At 32.6% G+C, this 16,083-nt stretch overlaps 2 protein-coding genes across 10 annotated transcripts; one reads left to right on the top strand and one right to left on the bottom strand.

Moving 5' to 3' along the window:
* On the top strand, positions 1-6,297 carry LOC100782650 (uncharacterized). 8 transcript variants are annotated; one of them, XM_041008316.1, is made up of 7 exons: positions 2-455; positions 750-1,916; positions 2,028-3,017; positions 3,115-3,200; positions 3,403-3,474; positions 3,575-3,792; positions 5,919-6,297. In XM_041008316.1, exons 2-4 carry the CDS (start codon positions 882-884, stop codon positions 3,142-3,144), a joined length of 2,055 nt encoding a protein of 684 aa, XP_040864250.1. In that variant the 5' UTR covers positions 2-455; positions 750-881; the 3' UTR covers positions 3,145-3,200; positions 3,403-3,474; positions 3,575-3,792; positions 5,919-6,297. The 8 variants fall into 8 exon arrangements, with proteins under 8 accessions (XP_040864252.1, XP_040864250.1, XP_040864249.1 ...); XM_041008315.1 differs by having other exon boundaries at positions 2-193; positions 3,403-3,792; XM_041008314.1 differs by lacking the exon at positions 3,403-3,474 and having other exon boundaries at positions 3,521-3,792.
* A 399-nt stretch (positions 6,298-6,696) lies between these two features.
* Positions 6,697-11,534, bottom strand: LOC102669757 (uncharacterized). Of its 2 annotated transcripts, XM_041008319.1 has the most exons (8): positions 11,370-11,534; positions 11,134-11,190; positions 9,538-9,945; positions 9,290-9,366; positions 8,770-8,806; positions 8,299-8,503; positions 7,133-7,478; positions 6,697-7,027 (listed from the first exon to the last, which is right to left on the bottom strand). In XM_041008319.1, the coding sequence occupies exons 3-8, from the start codon at positions 9,866-9,868 to the stop codon at positions 6,902-6,904; spliced, it is 1,122 nt and encodes a 373-aa protein (XP_040864253.1). In that variant the 5' UTR covers positions 9,869-9,945; positions 11,134-11,190; positions 11,370-11,534; the 3' UTR covers positions 6,697-6,901. The 2 variants fall into 2 exon arrangements, with proteins under 2 accessions (XP_040864253.1, XP_014621273.1); XM_014765787.3 differs by having other exon boundaries at positions 11,134-11,534.
* Between the last annotated feature and the right edge of the window lie 4,549 nt (positions 11,535-16,083).

Below are 16,083 nucleotides of genomic sequence, written 5' to 3'. Positions count from 1 at the left end.
CTGACTCAGTCCAGTGTCAGTTTGTTGGTTCAAGTGCAGTGAGTGTTACGAAGTCGTTTTGGAGTTGAGTTGAATATCGATATCTATCCATTATTTTCACTAATCTTTCACGAGTCAATCGCGGCTCCTCCGCCGTTAACTGATGAAAATGAAATACAAGAAACAAAACAATAGAAGTCGAGAAATACTAAAGGTTGTGTCTTGTCTGTTTTTTTACTTACTTCCTACTCATTCTTCCCACAGCATCATTTAACAACCATCCATTACCATTCCCTCTGATCTCTCTCACCTAGCTAGCTACTCATCTTCACTCCTTGCTCCTTCCATTATTTTCTTAGATTCTGCATCACCGTGTTCACAAAAAAAAAGAAAAAAAAAGCTTACACTAGTTACTGAGCACTACTACTGAAACCACTTTCCTTCTTGGTTTGCTTCCGTGGCCAGACCCATTAGAGGTTTAATCTTTTGTTCATTATCACTTAAACTTAATTGTTTTCTCTTTCCTTAGTGTTATTGCTGAGGGATAGTCCTCACTGTTCTTGCTCTAGTTAATCCACTCATAATTATTGTTTATTATTTGGGTCATTGAGGAGAGAATAGACCTTCTCATGTTCCCTTGGCTACAATCTTACTTTTCATTAGTTATGTCTGTGGTGCTTCTCTGTTCTCACTTTTAAGTCCTGTTGAATTGAAGTTTATATTGTTATTTTAAGCCGTTAATAAATCAGTTCTTGCATATTCTTTTTCAGGTTTTCATGATTGGTAGGAGGTTTTTTTTTTCTTTTTTTCTAATCATTTACTAAAAATTAGTGTATGATATTGTCTTGTACTGTGAACTTGTGATTGAGAGGGGCTGCAAAGCTGTTCAATTTTGGAACAAGATGGCTGAAAGGAGATTGAATATTAATGCCCCTCTCATGTCTGTGAGACGCTCTTCTGCCACACCACCATCCTTAACTGAAGCAAAGAAGAAGATTCTAGAGAAACGCCACACTCTTCCATACTACAAATCAGACACATCCTCAGATCAGGTAACAGAACCTGTTGCAGTACCTTTCAATTGGGAGCATATCCCTGGAAGACGCAAGGGTAATGGTGGATCTGAGCCTCAACCTCCTAAAGCCAATTCAATCACTCCAAGCCCAAGGCTTCCCCCAGGAAAATCAATCAATGCTACCAAACAAACATTGGAAAAGGAAAGTAAGACTGCAAATAAATTTAAGTCCTCAAATAAATCAAAGTCTTTCAATGTTAGTGTGGTGAAGGTAGACTCTGACAAAGAGAGAAAAGCAGAGAAAATAGTTGAGAGCAGAAGGTCTAATGTGAAGTTTGATGACGATGATGATAATGATGCTTATTCTGATGCCCTTGAAAATCTGTCACCTACAGAATCATTCTCCATGAACTGTAGTGTGAGTGGTGTAAGCGGGCTAGATAATCTGGATGCAAACAAGTTCGGAACCTTTTCCACAGATCAACAGACTAGAGACTTTATGATGAGCCGATTTTTGCCTGCTGCAAAGGCTATGACCTTGCAGCCTCCTCAATATTCTTCAAAAAAGCAATCTGTACTAGTAGAGCAACAACCTAGAGATGTTAGCAAATTGGTTCGCGAGGAAAAGAAGCCATTGCCTAATAAGCATAACACTGCTATTATACCATACACTGGTCAACATCAAGAGGAAGAAAGTGAAGATGAAGTTGATGGTTATGAGTATGATAACTCTTCTAATATTGCAGCTAAAGGCTGCGGGTTGTTACCTCAATTGCATATCAGGAATTCATTGTGCTTACTGAATCCGGTTGCTGCAATGAAAATGAAGAACAAGGCTATCTTGCCTCCAGCCAGTGAGGTTGTGAAACCTAACAAAAGTTCTCATATTAGATCTTTTAGCCCAGTTCCTGCTGTAAAGAAGGTAAAAACAAAGAAACTCCTTTGCACCCTTCAATCCTTTTGTAGATCAGCATTCTCTAGTGATATTGTTTTCAACATATTTACTTATTACAATCATGAATATTTTCTGCAGGCTTGGGAGGCAATTCACAAGAGCAAATCAAGCTCTAGGGCTGCATCACCTGACAAGCAAGAGGGTAAAAAGAAATGGACCAGTGAATCAAACAGATTTACCTACTCTGGTGAGTTGCTGCCAGGTAGACTCTCTCCCTTTCGTCGTTCAAGAGCTGCTGCTGCTGGTATATCTCCATGTCGAAGTAAACCTCAATCTCCCTTTCGTGGTGCTAAGTTGCCTGGTGATACTAAAGAGGCTGAGAATTATATGTTTGGCAAGGTGAAATTCCACAGTGGTGTGCTTGGAAATGTTCATGATGTGCTATCCCAAGGAGCCAAAAGAACTTCATATTCAGGGAATCTCACAATTGAAAAGACATTGTACGTAGATACTGCCAGTACAGCCAAATTATCATCTTCAAATATAAGTTCTTTAGATATCAATCAGAGGGTAGATACTGTGGTTGCAGACTTAGACAGAAGCAGGGGGAAAGGAAGTAATTCCTCCTTTGGATCTTCTCAAGTGATAAAGCAAGTACATGCTGTGGAAGAAAAGGTCACGTTTGATACTGATGTGTTAAGTTCTTTGGATTCCATTCCACCAAGTTTGTATAGTTATTTGAATCTTGCAGCCAAAGAAAACAAAGATTTAGGATTGACAACTGATCAAAATATTAGCCAAAAACCTGTGTCCTTGCAATCTGTGCAAGGGACATTTGCTGAAGATTCAAAGACCAACACCCAGCAAATTGTGTTAGCTAATGATTCAGGAAAAGGTAGTGCTGAATCTATTGTGTCTTCTCTTCCCCCACCTTTGCCAAAATCACCTTCGGAATCCTGGCTTTGGCGTGCCTTGCCTTTAGTTTCTGTGAAGAATTCTTTCCTGCACTCAAGTCAAGGTACTCAATCCAAAGCTAAAAGGCATGATTCTAATACATCTGGTAATCTCAAGTGGGAAACAATAGTGAAAACTTCGAATTTGCATCATGATCATGTTCGCTATTCTCAGGTAACCTTGTTAGTTGTTATTCCTTTTGCCCATAATTTTGTGTAACTCAACTCTGGTAGTGACAGAGATGAAAATTCACATTTAACTTTCTATGCAGGAACTACCCACACGCAAATCTCAGCACTAAATCTTAGACATGAAACTCCGTATCACGTTATGTTCCAAGCTTTTAGTATACTTATGGTATGTTGTCCTCACCTTATGGAATTTTGGTATTATAGCATAAGTAAACATTAAGCCTTCAAACTTTTTTTTACATCAATTGATCATATCAACCTTTAAATTTGACCCCGTTTACATCAATTTTTGAAAGATTATATTTTGTTCCTTATTGAACCCAATATGAAATGGTAAAGTAATGAACTTATGTAAATTTCATGTACAGGACTTAAAGCAATCAATGTAAACACACTGCTTGAAGACCAAAATATCAGATATCTTTTTCACTTTCTATAAAGTATCATGTCTTTATTATTGTTTTTTTCCTTTGATTTTGTTTCTAGCGGTTGACTTCACGCTCCTACCCCTGTTGATTTTTGTGATACTGTATTGTTTAGAGAGAAATCAATGTCATTTTTTGGTGATCAATAAAATTATAAAAGCAAAGCTTCTTCTGGACTAGTGGCGCTTTCAGTGGAATCAAGATTTCCTCACCTGCCCTACAGAAGTGGATATCAGCTAGTACTGTGTGCCTTTTCATCATGTTGCTTTAGTCTTCTCTTTTTTCTGCTTAATCAGAGGAATGATCCTTTAGGTTGCCTCACCTGGTGTTCAGGTATAAGCATTATTTTTATGTCAACTGACATAAGTGATTACTGTTATCCAAGCTTTGTTGATTGTTTCCTTTTTTATTTTTATACACATAGAAAAGAATCCTTTTCAAATATTTTAGTTTGGCTTTCCTCAACACTTACAGAAGCTTTTGTCCAAGTATGTACATCAGATTAATTCTGATTTGAGAGAAATTTCAGATTCTCGTTTGTTTGGGGTATTCGTATTTCTTATGTGATGATGTTAACAAAACCTGGCACAGCAACAGAACAAAGAAATTGTAATCAATTGCATCATTGATATATTTAAGTAATTGTAAACTATATTAATGCTGTTCCCTTCATGATTTTCTCAATATCTTAATTTATTATGCTTTTCAAATTCAATGAAATTTGAACCGTTTGACATACTTCAAGTCGCCACCGCCAAATATACCTTATGATTAGAGCTACTTTGTGAGCATAATCATGCAGAAATGGACGAGTCAGTATCTTTTATCTATCACTCTATCGTAATGTTTGTCCTTACATTTTGGCCTGGTATTCAGTTGTACCCTGTCATAGTTCATACCATCATTCGGAAATAATAACATGTGAAATGACAGAAATAAGCGATTAGGCGTGGTTTGAAAACTGCGAAACGCCGAATAGCACAAGTAACTTGACAAAACTGTGTACGAACACCTGAGGGTTATATCTGTTGAATTTCATCATTACTTTTTTCCCCTTTATTACCCCTGATATCGTCTCATTCTTGCTCTTGAAAATATGAGCCCAATGTTGGTTATTCGGTTATATTAAATCCGGGTACCATGAAAGAAAGGTTTTGGCATACGTCTTGGGCACTTGGTTCATTCCAATCAATGCTAATGCGGCTTGGTTCAATAGGATTTGATCACTTTCAATTGTAATTTGTCTCAAGTAATCCCTCTTTGGTAGATAACTTGTGCCACACGTCCTCACCAATGTCTGGTATATCACTTAGCCTTGGAATGGAGTTCGTGTCAAACCGTTTTGCCGTATAGCATTACTGATACATGCATATAGCAAAGTATGAATTTTCCCATCGCTTTCTCAAATATATACGGTATTATAGTATCGTTTATTATCATATTTCAAATAGGATTTAATTTGATTGTAACGACTGTTAAAGTTTTTTGGGTTTGGGTATACCATAATCCAACTTTGACTATAGCAATTTAATCATGTCCATAGCAATTAAATTCTAATGTACTATCATCTAATCAATTTGGTTTGGTTTGGATAAAAGGTGAGTTTAGATCTATTTTAATTCAAAAAGTTAATTCATGAATGAGAGTTGTCTCTCATTTATATACTTTATTTTTATTTTTTATTTTTAGTTGATGTAAGACTTGTGTTTTTTTCGATACATCTCCTAGTGTCAATATTTCTTGGGCTTGATGTGTGAATAACAATGATAGGTGATCCTTTGGATTAATCTTGAATATGTTTTGATACATTGATTTTTATATAACTAATGCTATTAATTTGTTATATAATTGGTTACAGAAATAACTAATTTGTAACTAACTAAACTAATACCAAACTTATGACTAAACTAATGTATATATGTAACAGGCATTTGTTCAAAATTTCAAACTTAAGTTCCTTCCGCAAGTCATTTTGTAAATTGTTTCAAATCGCTTAATGACAATAGAAGAATAAAGCGGAAAAGAACGAGGCGTTGATGTTTGATTAGAATTGGGGGCTATAAACATCCCAATGTTTCTGAGTTTAGCGCTACAAATATCCCTTAAAGAGAAACATCTGTCCTGTAGTTAGTACAGGTCGTTAGAGGAGGTTGGAATTGAGAGATTATAATAACCAAAAGGAAGGGTCATGACTCACGAGAATTGAATCCATCATGTGAATCCATATATAGATATTAGATAGAACATGGGGATGTGTGTTACAACTGTCTGTGATCGATCTACTGCTGCATTCTTTTTAAGGGTCGTATAAACTTGTTGTACAAATAGTGAAAAAGATTAAGAAATGTAAGTACTGTTTTTATTTTACTATATTATATCCTCTATCTATTTGATTAATTAATTTCTTCATTATTTATTATTTCCCTTTTCTCTCTAATAGTATTATTTTTATGTATTAGTTGATTAGGCGTCAGCCTAGTCAATGCAGATCAAAACAGGAAGTTGGAGGGGGTCATCTCGTGGGAATTTTGTTAAGAGTTGAGACTGAGACTCTGAAATAGTGGGTGGGACACACATAAAGATCGTGGGAATTTTGTCAGAAACCTCATGCTGTTCTCCCGCCTCCAGCTACCCTCCAGAGAAGTTCCTTATCCAATAGTGACAGATAAATAAAAATAATAATGCTATCAAAATGATACAAAAATGTGGAGTGAAATATAAATAAAAACATGTAGAGATCAGTGTCATCATTCAAATAAAAGCATGTATTGATAAATTTTATTTTATTAATTACATGTACATGTACTGGTGAAAATATTTCTCAAAGGGCATTGACAATTTCATGAGCATGAATCCACGCTTATTACTTTCTCATTTCCTCTCTTGTTAAAACACGTTATATAAACACTTAAAAAAAACACCAAGTAATGTATGACTAATTAAAAGTACTCTACAAAGCACAACATTGTTACTCTGTTAACTTATTTGAACCATTAAGATGTAAATGAATATAACGGGGAGAAAGCAGTTGGAGAGAATATGAATTAATAAACTTTCAGTTGTTGATTAATGCAAAAGTGGAGTATCTGTAGTAAAGCAAGACCGCCATATTTTCACTGTTTGTTCCATTTTCCATCCTTTTTCCCTTGAAGTTACTCCTTGTTCTCTTCATTTATATTTAGTGCATTGATTTAACCAATCACTTACACACGAAAAATCGCTAATGGGGAATTGAACTCACTCTCAATCAGGATACATTTCCTTTTACAATCAAATCCTATGTAGGTTTTAAAAAAACTATATATATCTAACAAAGCCCATGTCCTATCGCTAGGGACATTGATCCTTGTTGTACCTATTTTTGGTGTTTGGACGATATACCATCTCTCTATTTTTATGATTAGCTAGGCTATAGTATCTGCGTTATTGACATTACGAAACTCTAAGAAAGTGAAAGCTTAGTGCTGATTTCTGGGGTTTCTCTATAATGATCCATCTTGCCATCGGTTCCAACTGTACATGTGTGACTCAAACCCAGTTGCAAATCAAGAAATTGTTGCTCGTCTTTCTGCATAACAAATTAAATGATTATGCATGAATGGTGAAGAAAGAGCAAACATATATATGTAGATGAATACAAGTGTCTTATTTTTGTTACACCCTAATAATTTACCTTAATCCGAAATGGAGGACCAAATTCTAGCTTTAAGCTGTTGGAATTGTTGCGAGGTTCATTGGAGTTGTTCGATAGATAATCTATGATGCTTGTGTTGTTCATAAAACTACTCCATTCAGCTGGTTGAATAGCTTGTGACCCAATTTTAGGAGAATCAATGGAAGGTAACTTTTGGAACTTCGATTGATGATTGTTCAAAATTTCTAACGGAGGCCACCTTTTCTCTTCAAGCAATTGGCTTGGTCTCATGGGGGCAATTCTGCCGCGTGTATCCTTTGGTTGAATTTGGCCTGAAGCTATTGGTATTCTAAAAGCTTGATGATTGATGTACCAATGCTGGTGCCTAGAGTGGTTACAAATTTAACAAAGGTTACAATAAAATAATTTAATTTGTTGAATTTTCTTTTTGTAAAGAGTAAAGATATCAATACACCTTATTTTTGGGATGTATGGGTGAAAAGAAGGGAGAAGTAAAAAGAAAAAATAAAAGAAGGAAAAAAGATAGACATGATAAATAATGTGATAAAAAAATAAGAGATAAATAATTAAAAAGAAAACTAATTTGAAACTAAGATGAAAGAAAAAGTAAATGTGCATTTAATTAGTATTTTTCCTTTTGTAAATCTGTGGAAAACAAGACGAAGGATTTTTTTTATATCAATGGGAACCTGAAAGCAAAAACAAAAAAAAAAAAACGTACAAGAGGAAGGATTTGAACATGAACTATAGTTGTCTCACCACATTTTTCATACCAATATCTTATTACATTCATTAAAAAAGAGTCTTTTTACACTATTTCCCTTGTCTGCTCAGATAATTTATACTGTCTCTATTTTAAAACTGTTGTTGTTAAAAAGTTATTGCAAATAAATGAACAAATGTTTAACTAATATAGTTATATATTTTGACTACAAAATCAACAAAAACTACAAAAGAGAAAGATGATAAGTGAAAAAAGATATTGAAAAACGAATATAAATATTAAGTGGAGATATAATTGACAAAAAACAAATATCAAGCCTTCAAATTTTATAATGACAAATTATGAAAGAAAATAGAAAATCTAAAATTATAATAATTTTGAGGTGGAGGGAGTAATTTAAGACAAACTTATTATTAATAAATGGTGCAAATAAAGTTATTCAAATGCTTGCAATATTTACCTTGAATCGGTGTCGTTTGTAAGTGAACGTGATAGGGAGAAGGAGGGCTGCAGGAGACTTGGGAAATGACTATGTTTGTTGAAATTACTTGCTAGAATAATTCCACCATTTCCCATCTTAAGATGTTGTTGAGGACTTATGGACTGATGGAGTATCAGAGGTCTACGAACTACTTCCTGGTTTGACCTGTACGTTTGACTTAGTACTGCACAGTAAATGTGAACTGCATTGTCAAGTTCATGAGATTTTGTCTAAGATAAAGAAACCCTAACCCTAAATTCTTCCTCTAGCTATATCACTTTGCTTGATTTAGGATTCGTTATTGGAAAAAACGTAATTAACCCCTCCCCGCAAATAACATCCCTTGTCCAGCTTAAGTTTAATAATCAAGACTAACAAATTAGAACATTATTGCGTGTATTGATTCATAAACAAATTACAAACCATAAGAATTCAGGATAGTACTTGTACCTTGCCCAGCCTCGTCAAGTTTCTTGCTCCGATACATCTGAAGTGAAAATTGAATATTGATTATATATTTCAGCTAATAAATAACTGAACTAAATATTTATTCATTAAATTCGTCACTGGAAAACTTATATCATGAGCACTCAATTTAGTAAGTTTGGTTTGCTAAATTAAGCTTATAATAAAAGTGACTCACAATTAACTTCCATACAAACATTTTTAGTTTATCTTAATAAAATTTATCGTAAACTGTAAAGTTTACCAAAAAGATTAAAAGCTGTTTACAAAAGAATTGTCATATATGATAAATTAAGCTTGAATGTATTTGTATAGACATTTTGGTCTCCACTGAGCAGAATTTTAACGTGTATTCAAACACACCCTTACCCTTAATCATTTGGAATGGACAAAATGATTAGTAGATAAGTTTACACACATTATTATATGCGCAAAAATGAACTTTAAGGAAAAAGTTAATTAATTTAAAGAGCATTTATCTTAAACCTCAATTCGTGCTAGCTACCTGCAAGTGACTCTTGACATGAGCAATGCTGAGTCCTCGCACATTCATCAGTTGAAGCACCAACTTGGGTGTAGCTCCTGCACAAAGTAATGCAGATAGTTCAATCAAATGTTTTAACTTTTTCACTAGCTATTACGGGAAAGGATTGGTTTCACCTATAACAACTCGCACAACTCAATATTTCTGATAAATAAATAAATGAGTACTAATGCTTTAGTAGATATACAAATTAATTAATAAACACTCACTCTCTTGACCACCAAGTCTTTCAACAGCATGCGCAAATGAATGATGAAGCTCAGGAGTCCACCGAAGCCTAGGCATCTTTGATCTAACATATTGTCTTACCGTTGTTCCTCTTCTCTCATTTCCTTCTCTTGATGATATGCTACTTCCATTCGCTGAAGTGCCCTCATCCTTTGCTTTCTCATTGGTTGTTGTGAGCTCATAGCACTCTTTTGTATCAGTGTTATCTTCAGTACTGCAAGCTAATTCTTCATTCAAGTCAAATGAAGAGCATTTCTGGGAACATCCCGATGAAGTTTCCTCATTGTTATGAATTTCATACCCTTCTGACATGTTTATTTGTTGTTGCACGGGTTTTTGCCTCCAACCAATTGACTTCTTTTGTCGTTTGCAAAGTTGGAATTTCAGGTCTGGAACAAACAAGGAAGTAGTATTTTAATGTGCAGAATATTAAAGTGAGGTGAACAAGAATGTGTAAGGACAGGCTGTAATTTCTCAACAACAATTACTATGCTTTAAATCTCTTCAAATAACTGCACGGAAATGCTATGAGGTGACGGTAAAGTAACAGTGAGAAATTAAGGCAAAAGGCATTTATTATACTAGATCCCCATTACACACAAGTATCGTATATATACCACTATATAAATATAAGAGTTCGAAAGTCAGGACTTTAGTGTAAAGAGTGCAACCAACTTCTCTACCGTGAAGAGGTTAAAAAATTCTAATGAATGTCAGGTTCAGATAAAAATATTTTAAGAATTTTTACCTTATAAGTAGCTTTTGTAAATCACAAATTGAAGATATATATGGAATGCCTCAAGATACGTGTAGAAAGGGGTTTCAAATTAAATTAGTTAAAGAGGAAATTCAAACAATGAAGTAGATTGGTGCAAGTTTGTGTGACGAATTCGATCGTTTAATTAGGTCTCATTTCACTTTTTCAGTCAATAAACTACCAGAAATGGTTTTCATTTAACTACTAATTAACATCAGATTCCACTCAATAGGTTCCTGACAAACAGAAAAAAGGATCCAGATAATTTGAAAAATAGTATGTTCATGAACCAATGCAACTTCTTAATTCTCAACTTATATATACTTAAAATTTTATAGTATCTTATGTGAAATGGACAGTCTGGATAAGAACAAGGTGCCCAACACGCATATAACAGCAAGAGATATATGATCACATGATGAGGACATCAGAGATATTCAAAGTACAGTACACTCAGATACACAAAACACATCTTGCATGATTAGTTAAAAATGAAAAAGAAGGAAAAAGCAAATGAAAAATTATCTTTGGGACAGAAGTTGTGAATTGATTATGAAATCTTCAACAAGCTCCAGTGCCGGGAGGAACCACTAGAGTATGGTAAGAAGAGAAAACAAATTAAGGAACATCCATGATCCTAAGAAAACCCCAAAAGGGAGATGGGAAAGAAACTCATCATAAGAAGGAAAAATTTACAGATGAAATCATTCATTAGTTGCTCAAAAAGATATAGAGAAACAAATATAGCAAAAGCATATATAGAAACTACATAATCTTTAGGTGTTTATCCTATTTTTCTCCCCTAAACAGTAATACTAACCATCTAAGATGATGATGTCTTTCTCTTCCAAGTCTATTGATCACGTGTTGTGTGCAACTGCATATACAAACATATCTTCAAATCAGTAATCTCTAGAAGGCTCCATCGCTCAGCATGGACTTAAGGAATGAGTCATACACGGATTGAAGTGGATTAGTGTTGGATCGTATGATGTTTCTTTTATGGGTGGAGGGTGTGAAAGAAAGGGATGGGAGAAATGCGATAAAAATTGATACCTGGTTTTAGGGATGACTTTTTGGTAAATCATTCATTCAACAGCATAATTAATTAAGACTCACACAAGTTGAAGATGAAAGAAAGACTAATTGGGTTTTCCAAAGGAAGAAAAAAAGAAAATATTGAGAATAACAAAATTCGGACAGGCTACTTGTTCTCTTTAAATTGTAATAAACCTACATAATGAAAACAGATGCGGCTGGTCCCTTTTGTACTGTTGGAAATCATGTGACAACTACCACTCTTCTCTCTCTGGTTCTGTCTCTTTTCCTTGACAGTTGTTAAAATCTACCACCCTTCTCTCCTGTGGCTCGTGATTATCTTAATTGTTGACCTGTGTTAGAGACTTTGCTTTGTTAGCTAGGGTGTGAAATATTTTGTCTAACATTCACCATCATAATCATAGATAGTCTAACCTCAATATTGGTGCAAGTGCAAGTATTATTGTGGGGCCCAATCCTTCATCAACATTTTCAATTTTTTTCTCACCTAAACTAAGACTTTTTTCCTCCTATTTCATGAACCACTGGCCACTGTTTTAATTTTACTTTATTTTTCTTCAATAGTAACACATGTTTCCACAGGCCCCCTTCCCATGTGTGTGTAACTATGACGTCTGATTTTTGGCATAGCATTAGCAATTGGACAACCTAAATAATGCAGTAATTTGGGGATGTGTGGATTTTAAAATAGTCAATTTTGGTGTCAAATGTGCATAAACAAGGACGTGTAAAACTTATTGTTTGAGGTACTTTCAGCTACAAGTGATTGCAATATTATATCATAGATATGCACATTCGACAAATTGTATTTAACTTTTTAATATTAGGGCATGAGCTATGACTAGAATCTTGACTACAACTTTTAGACTTCCATGCACGGGGAGAGAACAGGAGATGTTATAATAGGGATCGATTGCACGCATCCAATAATGTAGAAAATCATTCCTATATATAGTACAAGCATCTTTGGTCAAAAGATTGCATTACATAACTTGAAACTGTCTAATTGATTAATTAGAATATTATTTATCCATATAGTATCATTTCACTTTTTAACAGAAAAGTTTATTGCTGTAATTAAATAGAATGAATATTTGTAGAATGGGGAAGAAAAGTAGGATTCGTTAGCATTATTGTTTGACAATTGAATTAACTTCGAAAAGCAATCTATAAAAGGGAGGGGGAGTTGAAACTTTGATCAACTTTATTGACATCTGATGATGCATCCAACTCGATCTTTTTATAATTTGCAACACACTATATGGTTTTTAATCTATCTTTAATTTGTCAATCCCAGATTTCATACCACTACTAGCTGTTTCATACACACCTGCAGATTTTTTGTTAAAAATGAAAAATGTTTAAAAACTTTAGAAAGGACATACACAATCCATCATAACAATTCACAAAGTAACCATTGCCTGTTCTTGTTTGTCTATTGTCTGACGTCCATATTTGACCCCAGCCACAATGTATATCATTTGATCCAGGTCAATATTCATTAATTGTTACCCAGTTCAATGCAAAAGATCCAACTAAGGGAAACATTAACACAAGTTGGGTAATTGAAAATGAAGATGGTGGGTATAGATATAATATATGGCAGAAGGTAGAAAGTATATAAACAAGGAAAACTTGTCTCTCTCATAACATGTGCTGTTGACATAGGAACATATTCTGATCATTATTTTCCTCTCCAATTCAAGGGTTTTTAACTTTCCAAGGTTCCCTCCGTTTGAAGGGATTTGGGTTGTTTTGTCCCAATAAGACTAAGAAGACCTACTCCTTACTCCTCAGCATTCGAATCGGCTCATGATGTCAAATATTTTGGAAGAAATAAAGTAAGGGGTTTGAAGAGGGGAGGAAAATATATGATGGCTTATTAATAAGAAATTGAAAAACACAAGTTTGGTTTTCTCCTCTCGTGAGCACCAGAGTTGACATTTCTCATTATATTATACCAGTATTATCAGCCCGTACTATGTTTTAGCATACACTAATATATACATGAAAGTTTCTTTTTCAAGTATTTTATTTTGCTTATATTTATTGTTTTGAGCAGAAAAATGCTAACTGCAGCATTGTGATTTTTAATACATAAAACTTTAAATAATATTAAAAAAATTATAAAAAAATGTCAAGACTATAATTCATTTTTGTTTTATTTGAAAAAATATTAACATTATAATTTTATAATATAATGCATAAAATTTAAAATGATTAAAAGAGTGAGTTTGATTTCTATCATTAGAGTTATATTATTAATCAATAAAAAAATTATGTTAGATGTTATTTTTAAAGTAATTATATTATAAAATTAACAAACTAAAATCAGAAAAAAAATGCAACAATCAGAAAAGTGCATTTAAATCAAATTCATTAAACAAAAGAAAGATTGAAGAAAAAACGAAAAGGGAAAAAACGCCGTTACAGTAAACTCGGGACTTCAATTTGTAAGAATCTTCCGAAAAATTAGGCATCTTTTTTATTATTTCATGGATGAAGACGTGGAACCTAGCATTACTGAGATACATACATATATATATCATTTTTAATTGGTCACATAGTATCACTTAAAATAATTAATGTTAATGTGACAAGGTATTATACTTCTTGTCCTTCATTATTGTTATATATTTTTCTGTTTCTGTTATGGGGCACGACTATCTTATATAAGATGGAATGTTACTTAATCAGATAAAAATATTTATTTTAGGAGGGATTAAAATATATATTAAAAGTGAGAGGGATCATTACTATAATCTAAATGAAATATTGTTAGAATTTAATGGGTATGTATAATCATTATAACAAATTATACAATTAACTAATTAGAAATTATGTCCAATATTATTTTTAATGTAGTGATTATTAATAAAATTAATAATTTTATTATTATTATTATTATTTTATATATATATATATATATATGATTTGTGATCAAATGATATCATAAAATATTTTATTTTGTTTGTGTATATTCTATTTTATTGTATTTAAAAAAATAATTTTATTTATATATTTATAATTTTTCTTATTGATTTATATCTTTTAGATAAAATAATGAACATTAAAAAAAATATATATATGTTAACTTTTTATTTAATACTATATTTTTGTTAAATGATAAATTATAAAATATTTTTTATATATATAACATGACTCTAATTTAATTTCTACTCTTTTGAAGTATGTGTAGCACACATTAAGCGAATGCAGCTTAATTGATTAAGCAATAAGTGTTATAAATTTCATGATCAATTCCTATATAAAAAAAAGTACGCGTAAGACATCATTTCACTGGAAGAGAACAATGTATTGAATATACATGAGAATCGACCAATGATCGAGGAACGAAGGCGTTTCAAAAAAGAATCATTATTTTTTATAACAAAAATAATAATAATTATTATTATAAGTAGTGCAAGCAGATGATTTAAAATTTACAAATGACAACTATATTTTGGTAAGTTCTATACAGTCCCAGTCCCTAGCTATCCTACAAGTTCTTAACCTTTGCTGGACCATTTAAGCCTGTACAGTCCCCCCCTCCCCCCTTAAAACAAAAATGATTATTATTATTAAAAAAAAAAGTGTCCTTAGTGATTGAATAGATCCACCTATAGAGTTGTTGGGAAGTAACTATAGTCACGGTTGTCCATTAATAATGCTTAAGATTCATTCAGGGATCGACTGGGGTATATAAAATAACCTAACATTTTTTCATGCATATGTTTGAGTATTTCTAAATTTAAGTAAAAAATTAAAGAGAATAATAAATGTTATTATTATTAAATATTTTATTTTATTAGAAAAAATTAAATTAAATAAATTATGAAATTACTATAATCTAAACAAAATATTTTAATGAATTATTAATCTTCTATCTACTACTTAAAAATGGGGCTCGAGAGGTACTTTTTTTATATGTTTTTTTCCATAACATTTTATTTTAGTTAGTGTGACTGGGGACTGGGGAGAAAGTGAGATCAAATTACTCAAAAAGATGGATGATTCAAGAAATCCAATATGCAACCAAATTGACTAATTATGTCGTCGTCTTAGTAAATAAGGTGAATGCCAAATGATATTGGCAGGCCACGTATACATAGACCTCAACAAAATACACCCATAAACTTGTTCCCTCTCCTAAATATTAACAAGTTAGTAGGCAGTTCTTCTATAGACACCAAATTTTGTTATTCATCGTGAACACATATTCAAGTTATAACAAAAAAAAAAAATTGATTTGGTGGTAAAGAGTCAAGAGATGGAACCATAGATTATGGGTTTGAATTCCCTCTTTAACAAAAATTAACAGACTTTTTTCTTTTGTTAAATGCAAAAACTAACAAACTAATAACTAACCTTTTTTATAAAAAAATGACTACATTTCAAAAACCAATTTTATCTCACTTGGATAAAAAAAACATTTGCTAACACCAAATATAAGTTTTAATAAATATACATATTTAAAACAAAATTTTATAAAAGGTAAATGATAACTTTTATTAGTTCAATTAGTAAATTGAAAGTTCTCATGAATTAAACCAAGTCTGAAATTTCCATATAATTAAAATTTAATTATCATTTTTTAATTTAATATTGGGATCCACTAGCAACATTCTTTTATACAACTTGAAGCATATGGAAAAACAAGTTGGAAGGCTTAGGAAAAGGCTTACCCAATCAAATGAAATTGTCTTAACAA

Source organism: Glycine max, chromosome 13 (assembly GCF_000004515.6).
Source record: "Glycine max cultivar Williams 82 chromosome 13, Glycine_max_v4.0, whole genome shotgun sequence".
Lineage (NCBI taxonomy): Eukaryota > Viridiplantae > Streptophyta > Magnoliopsida > Fabales > Fabaceae > Glycine > Glycine max.
Note: the sequence above shows the minus strand (reverse complement) of the source record. Positions and strands in the feature narration are given on the sequence as shown.